Genomic DNA, 14,325 nt, shown 5'->3' with positions numbered 1-14,325 from the left:
ATGTTACCTTCATTGAATTTATAGAATAAGATAAATTTTTTAATTTGGTTAAATATTTTCACGGTTTTCTAATGTTTTTGACCTTTTATTCAATTTAGTTGTATATAATATAATATAATAAACCATTGGTTTGTAAATAAAAAAAATTTCTATATTACCGGTTTTTACATCTATTTAAAACAAACAAGACAACCATTTAAAACAATCATGACATTCATTTAAAACATCGTGCCAATCAATTAAACCAATCGTGATTTTCAATTATAACATTTAACGCATGCGCAATCTCAACATTCTATATTACTCAAATAAAAAAAGGTTTTATTTTAATATGTAGAGTTAAAGCGGGTCAAACCGATCACCGAACAATAAAAATCAAGTAACTTTATTATTTTTTTTAATTTTTAAACTATTTTTTTTAAATAAGATAAAAAATACCAACAAGTACATTATTTATTAATTTTTTAATTGTATTTGAAAATATGAAAACTAGAAGAAAAAAAAAAGATCGCTTTTGGCAGAAAGTCTGTTAAAACCGATCAATATAAAATACATTTAATAAATTTAACATTTTATATATGTATATGTATATATTTTTATATATATATTTTATATAGCACACAGAAATAATAAAAAATTTAAGGTTTACATTTTTTAGAATCAAAAAAATCTGAACCCATTACAAAATTTTTTTTGCAAACATGTTTTGTTGCAATTTGGATTTTCGTATGACATCATGTCCGAATGTTCTTCTTTTGGCTGAAGGTGTTGTAATTGGTTCTATATTTTGAGTTACTTCTTTTTCTGCAGGGTTTGGCAATGGCATTTTGAGTTTGCAGATGGTTTTACGCTTTTAGCTTGTTTTTCAGCTAATTTGAGTTGCATAACTTCTTCTCTTTTTTTGAGATGATCTGCAACACCGTGTTCTGTAATACATTGGCCAACAATTTTTGGAATATTAGGTTGCCTCAATTTTTTTAAATGAGACTAATTTTTTTTTTTTGAAAAAAACTCTTTAGCTCATGTTTCATTTCGATTTGCATTCTCTCATGTAGTGCTCTGTACTTGTCGAACCTCAAAGCTGCTGTTGCTGGTTCAGAAGATAAAGCTAGAGACTTTAATATTCGCAATGGCGTTGAAGACGTCGGTTGATTAAACGTTTCGGAGATTGCTAATGCCTTTTGATTGATTTTGTTTTTGTTAAGTGGAAATAACCCAGTATATTCAAAACCAGCAATAGCGTGCAAACGTGTAAAACACTTAACGCTCTCTTACACCTGTTTGAGCAACGTAAGAAAATTTTCTTTATCTAATTTTTTGCTTTTTGTGTCTTTGTAATATTTGGTAAAAACTGCCTTCCACACTTGCTTAACATGGCAATAGACACCTCTGTCCAGTGGCTGAAAAATTTGAGATGAGTGGGCTGGTAGACAAATCAAAATTATATTTTTTTTCCGAAATAGCAATGCAGCTGCTAAACTAACGTGAGACTTATGTTCATCAAGATGTAAAATATGAGTACCACTAATAGCTTGACATTCTGGTATATATACTTCCTTCAACCATTCAATAAATGTGTCATGCTCCATCCAACCTGATTTAGAAATTGAATCTTTGATGCCAGTCGGACCACCTAAAGCCCACTCAGCTCTAAAGTTTCGTTTTGCTTTGTATACTACGAATGGTGATGTAAAGTATCCATCAGCATTACAGCAATTATTCACTGTATAATGTGAATAAAGTGTGAGTTTTTCTTGTGGAAATTTCTTTAGACGATCGGTTTATAAATGCATAAAACCAGTCTTTGCCAGGCCTGCCGTTTTTAAATAGACCTGATTGATTTGTACGAAGAAGGTAACCGCATACGAAGTCCATGACATAATTTCGTGTTAAACCATAACCCCAATTTAATAGGAACTTAAATGCATGCACCATAATTGACTCTGTTTGCTGTGAGAGTACGGTTGTTGATCCTGATCCCTTGAAGCTAGCATTTTTGTTGTTCTTGCGACCTATTAGAGTTGAGAATGGAATGCCATATTTGAATGCAGCTTTTCTGATTGAAGTATTTTTTTCTTTTATATCATTTAACGCAGCTTCTATATCTTCTTTATTGTATGACTTTTTACTTGTTGTCATCTTGAAAGTGAATGATTAATAAATATCATTGAGTCATTTTTGTAAAATAACTTTATATAGGAAGAACCCGGAACTAACACATGAGAAAATCCAATTATTTAATTCACCTAGGTACCTAATTTAAAAATTAACATACTACTTAATAAAAGAATTTAAAGTAAATATGCGAATGATCGGTTATACCAGAAAAATTTAATATTAATTTTTCTTACTTTTTTGTCTAATTTTTAACTATAAAATGAAAAAAAATTATGTAATCGGTATTAAAATTAAATTTTCTACAAGATAGAGGTAAAATTATTTTTAAACGAATTATGGTTCCCGAATTATTACGATAGCAAATAAAAGAAAAAAGCAAATTTTTAAACTTTTCTCTTTTAAACTTTTCTAAAAATAAAATGACTGAAAAATGACTTGGATTTTATTTTGACACATTTGAATAGAGGAGATGATTCTCTTTCTTCTGGTGTTTTTATTTTTTAAATGTTCCTATCAGTTCCGGTTTTATTTAAATTTTTTTTTTTTTTTTTTTTTTTTATTTACACTTTTGCCGATAAAAAAAAATTTACAGTCGTAACTTATAAAAAAATAATTACATGACCGGGGCTAGAAAAAGACAAATTTAGTCTTATCATTAAGCCCCAAAAAATGCGTCATTACTAGACAAAATATAGTTTGACAATAAAATATAGTTTCAATGTATATATCTCTGATATATATTATAAAAGAAAATTTAAATATATCGCATACCGTTTAAAATTTATAGTTTTTCAAAAAATAAGATATAACAATTGCTTTGTAAAATAAAAGAAACAAAATTTATTAAAATATTAAATGACAAAAATAACATTTAAGAAATGGTTTAAAAAATAAGAAGATATGATTTTATATAAAAACATTTTATTGGTAGAGCATTTTATAGTTTAACTTATTTAATTATATTTATAATACTTTTCATTGCCAATTAAGTAAAAGCAAATAAATTTAATTTTTTCGATCAGTGATCGAATTTTTTTTATTCAATATTTTAAAATTATTTAAAAAATATTTTTTATTTAAAATAAAATGTTTATTTTCCAATTTTTCTGACTTAAGACACGCTTTTTTGAAGCGTGTCTTAGGTCAGATGACATACCTCGACAGTAATTAAAAAATAAACATTTTATTTTAAATAAAAAATTTTTTTAAATAATTTTCAAAAATTGAATAAAAAAAATAAAAATGTATATTAAAATAAAACCTTTTATTTGAATAATATAGAATGTTGAGATTGCGCATGCGTTAAATGTTGTTGTTAAATGCGTTAAATAAATTGAAAATTTTAAATGAATGTCATGGTTGTTTTAATTGGATGTAAAAACCGGTATCTATAAATGTAAACACCTATGTATGCGTAGCTAAGTTCATGTTAAAACAACCTTTTTTTAAATACTTTGTATAAGAATAGATACGTTGAATATATTTTGTACAACTGTTAGGGAAATACTTGATATATATTTTTAATATTTGTTCATTTAATGTAAATGTTTTCTTTTTGGTGTTTTTGGTGTTTTTGGTATAAATTTTTCCTTTTGAGTAAGAACTGAATTAAAAAGTAAATTAAAATGATTTCACTATTATTTTTCTTGGTTGTTAATGTTGTATGCAGCCACGGTTATCTATTAAAGAGTTCAGGTAACAAACTTTAAGTACCTTTAATTTTATTTTATACAAATAAACTTTTATTTTCAAATCAAATTCATGAAGAAGTAACTATCATCATTTTATCGAAATTTTCCATCCTTAGAATATAGATAGTTAAATAAATTTAAAAGATAATTAAGTTATTTCTTGGAATGCAAATAAAATAGATTTAGGAATGCAAATATATTTTGACATTTGAGATAATTGACATAGGGATAAAATATTATTCTTATAATATTTTTTTTGTATTGCATTCATTTTTTCTGCTTTGAGATACACCAAACTTTTTTAAATTTCTTTTAAGACTTTTACATTTTTTAAATATAACAATTTGTTTGCAGTTTGACAATAAATAATTACCCTTTTTAATTAATTAAATAAATAATTAACCAACAAGAAAAAAATATATATCTATTATTAATTTTAGATTAAACTTAAAAAGTTTAATCTAAATTTAGATTAAACTTAAAAAGTTTAATCTAAATAAATTTTTATCAGATTTAAACAATTCAACAGTTTTCAACGATTCCCTTTTAGACAATTATTAACGATTTAATCATTTCAATAATTCCCTTTGAATAATCATTAACGATTTATATAATTCCATTCGGACGATCAAAGATAATTGCGGCGCTAAACTGAGCAATTCCTTTATTTATATAATAAGATATAAGAACATTTATATAAAATAGACTTGCTGAATCAGCGCAATTAGAGTAACGACTCAAAAAAAAAAGCAAAATAAACAAAGCACAAAAAAAAACGTTTTTATGGTTTTTTTTTTTAGAATTTCTAAAATTTTAGATGTTAATGAACCTTGAAACAGTTCCATCTCAAATAAACTTTAAAATATACATGTTATTTTGTTTAACATAATGTGTGTTACCCTGTATATTAGCTATAACCATTTACACATCAATGTTAAAAAAACACAACGAAATATAAGAAAAATTATGTTTTGTAAAGTTACTCTTTTATAATACTACTGTATTAAATTTTAAAACATAGATAAGGTATGTCCATTAGTGATTTCAAAAAAACAGGGGGAAGAAATCTGAAAATTTTTGACAATTGTTGACAAGGGGAAAGGGGGAAGTCAAGAAAAGTTGACGTCATCAATGTTAATATATAAATTAAATTAAATTATTATTAAAAAAAGGATGTTTTTTTTCATTTAATTTTCTTAATGAGATTAGGGAGGAGGAGGGGAAGAAGAGTAGTCAAATGTTGATGTAATTTAAAAGGAAAGGGAGGAAGCAGGCTCTGGAATTTTGACAAATTGTTGACAAAGGGGAGGAGGTTAAACTGCAAAAAATTGCCGGCATAATTAATGGACAGCCACGAGGTAGATTTCGAAGATTCAATTTTCTTAGTCTGTAATAAGTATTTTTGATCTTGTTGTATTGTTGTTCATATTACTATATTGTTCATATGCTCCAACACTGTTAAGTATACTGCTAGTTAAATTTTATCGCTTCCATCAACAAGTACGGCAGTTAAAAAATCATTTAGTGGCCAATCTTTAATCCACAATTAAAAGCAAAATAGATTTAGATTTTAAATACAGGTTCGAGTTTAGACAAGTCTTCGCGGTTTCATCAGCTTGGCAAGCTCAAGATCAAAGTTCAGCATTATGGCGCATACTATATACATTATACGCTCGCCTGCGTACAGAATTTGCAGCACAATCCACCATTTCCAACTCAAGACGTAGCCAAAGTTGAACAAGTTCAAAACTGAGCCACAAAATATACTGCCAACTTCAAACACTTGCCTAATATTCAGAGACTATCAAAAATTAACTTGACAAAGCTAACCAGACAAATAGAAAAAGGAGATCTTATTGAGCAATAAAAAATCATCAACAAAATCGACAAAGTTAACTTCTCAGTCCCTCAGCTTCAACCAAACACCGAGTCTTTAAAGTACAGTCTCTGACCGCGTGGACAAAAAACAAATAAAACACAACGAAATTGTGCAGAAAGAAACAGCTTCTTCACTAACCGTGTTGTCAAATCATGGAATGCTTCTATCCAAAATGTGGTGGACTCAAAGAACCTGAACAATTTTAAATATGAACTTTCTTTGATTTTGACGCCTTAACTTTACCTGAAATCAATAAACTATATTTTCATTATAAAGTGGCCTGGTGTGCCGCTCTTTGTCCATAACTTGTAAATTTTGCTGATCATGAATAAACCAAACAAACAAACAATATTGACTTCTTGATTATTGTAGGCACTAGAATCTAGAACAAAATCTTATCCGAACAAAAAAAAATTATAAAAGGTGAACTTTGCTAGGTTATTTAAAAAAGAAATTCTTGAAATTTTGATTTCAGAAAAAATTTCTAGAATTCACAGCCCAGGACTCTCGTGGGGGAATGGTCTTTCAAGAACATTCATACCAAACAAGACCATTCCCCGCTTCTCGTGGGAGAACGGCTTTGTTTGATGCCTTTAGTTTGATACTTCTGTACTAGAAAAGCATCATGTGAGTTACCTTATGTAATACATCAACTTAAAATAAATTAAAAAGGTCCAGAAAACTAAAAATCTGCCAACAAAAGTGTATGAAATACCGACTAGGCAACAACATTCCTTTAAAAACCAATTATAAGTTGAAAATATCATTCTCTTGAGGAGTGCCACCCTTCACACAAACCCGCAAAATTGACCCTGAATTTTTATAACTTTAGCTTTTCTTTAAAAGAGAATCTTTTCCGAAATGTCTTCTAAATCAAGACACATTCTCTACACAACGTGTTTATCTTAATAATAAATGGAAACTTTGTTAAAAAAGAACAATAATATATATATAGCATTTGTCACTTAAGAAACTTATTTTCAAAATAAAAAACTTGATTAAGAAATGCATTTTCTACTAAAGCTTAATTTTAGGTTCATTTCTGTTTTCAGTCTTTATAAAATCTACTTGTGTTAAAAAATAATTAGATTTTTAATATTATTATTTTATTTAATTTTAGATGATTCTACATTCTGGGATCATTTATCAGGTATGTTGAAGTTTAACATAACTTAATAGAATTTTTATTTCAAATAAAAACACAACAATTATTGAGAATATATCTGTATATATAATCTATTTTCAGTAAAATTTTTGAGTCGCTATTCTATTCCGATGAACAAAGATACTGCATTAAAAGATGGTTGGGATTTACACTTTGATGGTTGTAAAGGTTTGTAGTCATCTTGACATAATTTTTTAACTTTTTTTCCTTATGCATTTCACTAAATTTATTTTCTGCATATATTTTGTGTTAAAGAAGACAATGAAGAAACCTTTAAAGGTCAAATATACAAAAAAAGCAACGATGCAAACACCCTTATTATATTTGATGTTAATGGTCTGATAGGAGGAATTCAATTAGCTGTAAGTTTTAAATTAAAATATCTACGTAAAAAAATTTTTTTGTTACTTTAAGAAACAAATTACAAAAAAAAAAAATATTAATGGCACAAGGGATTTACGGGTAATGCATGAGTAACAACAAGGGTATGGTAAAGAAGTGCATATGCTTCGATTATGGTATATGGGTCTGGGGTTTGCACAGTGAGGTGCACAAGTTAAGGTTTGTGATTTTATTTTTAATAAGATAAATTTGTATTCCTTTAATATGTAACTTTGTTTATAAATAAATAAATAAAAACATGGAAAATTTAATACATTAATTAAAAAATAATAAAACTATTTATATAAAGCATTTTAATATTAAATTATTAAGTTTAAATATGTAAAGATTTACATATTTAAACTTAATAATTTAACCTAATTAATAATTTTATTTGCGCAGTAAAGTTTTTTAGATCATATAGAGTAAATTTTTGTATTTTGGATCATTGTTTAAAGTCGGTCACTTTTTCTTAAACTTTATTTGAAGAAAAATTCTACTTTAAATACACCTGTTTTTACTTTATGATATCGAAAAATATCATAAATTTAAAACTGATGTATATAAAGTAGAATTTATTTTGTCTACAATTTATATGTTTATACTTATATCAAATTAGGTTGCTTTGCATAAAATTGCGATGATTGGAGCTTGAGAACAAAAAGTCCTAATTAAATTTTTTTTACAATTTTCAACTAAAGATATATCCATCGATAAATTTTATATTTCTTAGTAAATCTTTAAGCATTCAAAAATTATGACCAAATAAAGTTTCAACCTCCTTAATTTTAGGCTGTTACAAATTTTATATATTCATAATATTTTATTCAAAGTTACAGCAATATTTACTCGATAGTTTCACAATAAAAGTTTTATCATAATAATAATCTAATAAAATGTTTAGATTCCAAAAGAAACAAAAGTTGCAAATAAATGGATTGGCAAGGCTTATTTTCAAATCGGAAACATGTATTACATCACAGTATATTTTACTGACATTTCCAATATGTGTAGATCAGATAACAAGAGAGATAAAAAATCTGTAGGAGACAAACTATTAATACTAAATGGGGAAAACCAAAGTATGGAAATACCTTTGCACGAAAAAGACCTATTAGGTACAAAATGGGTCAGTGGAAAGTGCTTTTTAGGAATGGGTACGTCTGATACTCTTAATCAAACTATTAAATTAACATATGATAAGTCTTATTTCTTTATTGAATTCTGTGGTTTGCTTTAAAATATTTATAAGCTTTTTGGTAAACTAGGTCAACACTATTGGTATGGAATCACTACGGATATGGATTGTAACGATTTCTTTCCAGTGTTTCTTTTGTATAACAGTAACCAGTTGGACGCTTTTGGATTTGCAACTTATGGTGCATTAAATGGAAGTCATCTTGAGCACCCTCCAAGTAGTTTGATTTCTGTAGGTTACTATTTTTATCTAAATATTGCATATTGATTTTTTCGTCATGTAACTTAGAATTTTTATAACTTTAGCTTTTCTTCAAAAGAGAATCTTTTCCGAAATGTCTTCTAAATCAAGACGCATTCTCTACACAACATGTTTATCTCAATAATAAATGGAAACTTTGTTAAAAAAGAACACTAATATATATATATATACATATATATATATATATATATATATATATATATATATATATATATATATATATATATATATATATATATATATATATATGTAAAGTATACATTTTGTTTTGCTTCCAGGTGTTTCTAAATAATTAAAGTGTTAAAAAATTTTCTGATATAAATAATATTTAGTTTGTACTTTCGTGGTTTAATAATTCTTTTAAAGTATACTACTACTTCTACTACTACTACTACTACTACTGCTACTACTACTACTACTACTACTACTACTACTACTACTACTACTACTACTACTACTACTACTACTACTACTACTACTACTACTACTACTACTACTACTACTACTACTGCTAGATATTTTACAACCATAACCAGCAATGTTATTGCCATTGATAAAACTACTATTCGACAACCTCAAAGTAATCTAAAAATGTTTTAATTGTTAACTTTATTATACCAATTCTTGCCTTAGTTGGAACATGTTCTGACTGTAGGACATTTTAAAACTAAGGATATGTTTAAACTTTTTTTTATGATCTGCATTCAAGTTATTTGAATTCTGTAGAATTCAAATAACTTGAATGCATATCATAAAAAACAAGGTTCTTTACTGTCTTTTAGAAAACTTTTATTATGCTACTAATATGTATGAATTTTGTAGAGAAGTGAAAGTGTTGTGAGATTAAAACTCACAATTTCACCAAAGTTTACTATTAAAATTTGTTTACTGACATTTTATAACTTTAATTATAACTACTTCCGCTGTTCAGTTGCACTGAATTCAGTTGCACTTTTTTGGAATGCCAAGAATTCGTCGGGACTTAAAAACAAATGTTAAAATATACTCAATGCCACTACTAAGGCATAGAACAAACAAACTTGTAAAAAAAAAAGCCGAATATTTTAAACAAATCCGATTGATTGTTAATGGCGATCCGAACAACTTTTTAATTTATGCAAACAAAGAATTCGTTAATAATGGCAAAATATTATAAACAACCGAAGCGTTTGTTGTAACAGTTTGGCAGAAGATATATCAATATAATTATAAAGATAACTTGAAGTATTTGTTTGACATAATTTATGAACCTAATTACAATTTAATACATTTGTGTTAGTATATATATAAAAAATATGCTACTTTTAAAAGCAGTTGGAATGAATTATGTAATATATATTTCATTTTGCGTTGTGCTAACAACAAAAATTTATCTTAATACATTACTGAAGCTATATTAACTATTTGTATCGACTTAGTGTTCAAAGATATAATTGTTTTTATAACAACAAGTTAAAAGTAACTTATGTTACTTTTAAATTATTGTTATAAAAATTAAAGAAACCAAATGTCAATTAAAGTTTACTACTGATATAAAAACGAAACGAGTTTGAAAATGAAAGTATTTTGTCTATAAAGTTTACCTCTGTTTTTTAATTGCTTACGCATACTGAATGGAATAAATTATTTTTTCAAGATGGCCGAATTAGTCCCAAGTATTTTAAAAAATGATTCCAAATAACGAAAACAGTTTTTTGAATGGGGCTGAAAGTTATGAATATTTTTGCAAAAACAACTTTTGTAGAAAAATTAACACTACTATAGTTTATCTGAATCAGGAGCGTGTACAGGAATTTTTTTGGGTAAGTCGCAATTTTAACCCCTCCCCAAAAATGTTAAATTTTAGCATCCTCCCCCTTTCTCCTCAAACGCATATATGAGGTAAGACGGCTTAGTAATCGCCCGATATTTTATCACACATGATGCTAACCATTATCAAGCATTATCACTTCGCACGTTATCTACTTTTAGAAGAAAATGATGATAACCATATTTATCGAAATTTGTAAAAATCCCTGCTATCGCACTTTTTTAGATTTAGGGAGAGCACGCATGAAGTAATACACGCATCGACTTATTTAGGGAGAGCACACAAGGAGTAAATGAGTCAACTTATTGGTTGATTCGTATACTACTCTTGGTTTGGGATTTTTGTGACACTATTCCTTATCTACTGTTTGCAAAATTAGGTTTTTTTAATACATTTGACGCAATTTGAACTTTATTTTTGGAAACTATAACTTCCACCCCCTCCAAAAAAAAAGTTGAAAACCAAATAGTAAATAAACTGCTGGCTATACTTACTGTACTGTTCAATGCCAAATAATGTTTTTACAAAGATGTGTGGCTATGAAAATAGCCATTAAACAAAGAGTTATTTTTTTTTAAGATAAAACTTTTGTATTTTTTATGTATTATATTTTTATTATATATTTTTTTAATTATTTTACTTTATTTTATTTTTATTAAAATTTTATTTAAAACACAAACTACGATTATTTATAGCAAACTTATTAATGACTTTTTCAACATCTATAGGAAACTCTGTGTGAATGTTTATTAAAGCTAAACCATTTAGGCGGTCCTCTACCATTGTGCTTCCTATATAATCTTTTAGACGTCGAAATGAAGAAAACGTTTGCTCACATTCACATGAAGTTAAGGGTAAGGTAGCAAGTAACTTAAGACAAATTTTGATGTTTTCAAATCCAGGAAAATTTATTGCTTTTAATGTTTTGGTAATATTAGACGGAAGCTCATTTTTAAAATTTACCGAATATACTTCCCACAGTTTAAGCTCACCTAATTAAGCGAGTGGGTTTGGTAAGTCCGTTATATAAAAGTCACTGAAAGATATGACATATCTTTCCAATTAGTGTCACTAGAACACTGAACTTCTGCAATCATTTTTCAAGGAACTAAGACAAGTGCTTTACAACACTTTAAAGTTGTATTATTAAACCTTGTGTTAAACTCAATACTCAGATGGTCTAACAAAGGAATAGTGATAACCAATTTAAAATAATGAGAGGCAGATTCAAAAGGAGTATTAGCTCTGTTTTTTGAAATAAATGAAGTTCTAGACTTTTCTTCTATAACATTTATCTTGGATGCAATTTTTAATGTTTGTTCGTAGCATATTTGATAGTGTTCATCAACTATATTTCTAAGAGAAGAAACAGCATCTTTTAATGCCTGGATGAGATTTAAACCATTATAAATATCATTACTTTTTGCCTGCAACAATCGTGTAATTAGAAGAGTTATATCAAAAACATTTCTTATTATACAAAGTACAACAATAAAATTAAAACCTGTTATTAACTTTAGTAAAGAGGAAGCAGAAGTAGATGTTATATGATTAAATATTTTATTGATATTTAAGGACATTTCTTCAAGACAGGAGACCACAGGTATAAAAAGCTCTTGAAAGTATCTATGCCATGTACTTTATCAATCCAACGTGTTCTTTTAACTTTTTTTTGGAAGCTAATGGAGTAATTTTACCAATATGCTTTTCTAATTTTTGTTGCCTGGTTGAAGAAAGATTAAAAAAGTATGATACCTCTTTTACATGAGCTAAAAGGTTTCTGATAGACTGCACATTGCATGATGCGCAAATAGCTAAATTAAGTCTGTGGCTGTAACAATGAGTAAAAATAGCTTTTTCATTCAAATTTAAAATACGAGCAGACAACCCTTTAGTATGTCCAGTCATTGCTCCAGCACCATCATAAGATTGCCCTCTACAATTTAAATTATCCAAGGAAAGAACAGACTTTTTAGTAAAACACTAAATAAACCTTCGCCAGTAACACCATTTTAACAATGTATAAATTTAACAAATTCTTCCTTTATGTCTAAATTAGAATCAACAAAGCTATTAATCAAAGAAAGTTGCTCTTTAGAAAAATATTGAGACTTTATGATTTCTTCTATTACTTTGTCAGAAACTACTTCTCCGCAACAATTTATCAGCTCGTTTTGAGATGTATTTGATATATAAGATGCATTTTTTTGATGATATTTTAAATGATCTTCAAGAATTATATCGCCAGCTTTGACACGAAAATGAAGCAATTCGATGAAATTTCCTGAAGTAGAATTAGGAGATTCGCTTCTACCAGGATAAAATTTTGAATTATCTCGATGACCTCTTAAAGGAAGACCAAGGCGCCCACATAGAATAATTGTTTCAATAATTGGTAACAACAATCTCCGATTTTCAGAAGTCTGTGATTGAATTATTTTTTGAGAGGTTATATCAGTTGGCTCTGTTTTAAAAGACCAAAATGATGATAAAGAAAACAAAACTTCAGCAGTTTTAACATGCAATCCTTTGTTTCTGCAGGTTAGATTTTTTTTTTTTTCCAAATACATGTTTTTTAAAGTGAGCAAAAGCATCGTTCCAGTACTTGAATGGTTTACTGAACAGCCTTTCTACTATAGTAAGTTCTGAAGGAAAACTGTGACCAAAAAGTACACATGGCAAAGAGAAAGCGCCATCAAATATCTTTGAATAAGTAAGCCATGGAAATTTATCTATCCATGCAAGTTGAAAGCTACGTCCATTTGAATTTTTAAGAAAAGTAAATGTTTTACAAGGTACAAACACAGATTAAACTAAATGTTGAACTTCAGAACTACTTAAAGTTTTAGCAACACTGAAATAACTAGCATAATTAGAAGCCAAATAACCAATATCATAATTATAAGAAGGAGTAGAAAATGTTATACATTGAGTTACTTTACTAAAACTACATATTGATAATTGGTTGCAAAGATGCGAAGATTTATTTTTAAATTAGATTCCATAAGGTCATCATGATCTTTGGATTTGCTATGAAAAAAAATTTTAGTATGTAACATCCTGCTACTATCATTGGAAGCTTTATGTTTCAAATTGATTTTAGTACTAATGGATTATAATGATTGTGTTGAAATGGGACAGAAAAATCGTTTGAAAAACTTTCGCAACAAAAAAGAAGATATAAAGGCTCGTAATTTTCAAAAGAGGTCATACGGGAATAAATAATTTGGTTAAATAATAGTTTGTACTTAGTAAGGCCATTATCTGGGTAAAGACATTCTATTTTTTTTCCACATATCTTTGATAATCCAAGAACACAAAGGAAAGAAGACCAGTTCTTATCATTGCAATTATGAACAGCTTCTTCTTGTACTAACTCTTTGCCTTCCTTTCTTGTATCTAAAGAATTTTTTGATACTGACAACGGCAGAATGTTTTTTAAACAAGGAAAAACCTTTCTATTATTACAAAAAACAGATTGAAAAGTTGGATGGTTTGAGTAGAAGTCTGCATTTAAGAAAAACTCGATTGATGTCAATAATCTTAAATCATTTACTACAGAATTATTCCCGGTGATGACTTATGAGATAGAACTGTACAGACAGTTTCCAGTTGATTGAGACCTGATATGAATATAAAAACAAAGTTATACAATTATATTTTCAATTGCAATGTTTTCAATAAAAAATATTTTTATAAGAAAACTAGTTCATTATTGTTATTGTTACATTGGATTTAATATAAAGATAAACTTATAAACGTTTAATAAAAAAAGCTTAACAATAATAATAAGAAAGCTTAAAAATAAGAAAAGAAAGCTTA

At 27.4% G+C, this 14,325-nt stretch overlaps 1 protein-coding gene across 2 annotated transcripts; it reads left to right on the top strand.

Annotated features, from left to right (window-relative positions):
- The first annotated feature begins 315 nt into the window (after positions 1 to 315).
- LOC100197948 (uncharacterized) lies at positions 316 to 10,096 on the top strand. 2 transcript variants are annotated; one of them, XM_065810058.1, is made up of 7 exons: positions 316 to 379; positions 6,809 to 6,838; positions 6,935 to 7,021; positions 7,109 to 7,215; positions 8,139 to 8,391; positions 8,503 to 8,663; positions 8,738 to 10,096. In XM_065810058.1, the coding sequence occupies exons 3-7, from the start codon at positions 6,964 to 6,966 to the stop codon at positions 8,834 to 8,836; spliced, it is 678 nt and encodes a 225-aa protein (XP_065666130.1). In that variant the 5' UTR covers positions 316 to 379; positions 6,809 to 6,838; positions 6,935 to 6,963; the 3' UTR covers positions 8,837 to 10,096. The 2 variants fall into 2 exon arrangements, with proteins under 2 accessions (XP_065666130.1, XP_065666129.1); XM_065810057.1 differs by lacking the exon at positions 316 to 379 and adding an exon at positions 3,658 to 3,813.
- Positions 10,097 to 14,325: the final 4,229 nt, after the last annotated feature.

This window comes from Hydra vulgaris, chromosome 11 (genome assembly GCF_038396675.1).
Source record: "Hydra vulgaris chromosome 11, alternate assembly HydraT2T_AEP".
In the NCBI taxonomy this organism is placed as follows: Eukaryota; Metazoa; Cnidaria; class Hydrozoa; order Anthoathecata; family Hydridae; genus Hydra; species Hydra vulgaris.
The sequence above is the reverse complement of the archived record's forward strand: the minus strand, read 5'-3'. Positions and strand labels throughout refer to the sequence as shown.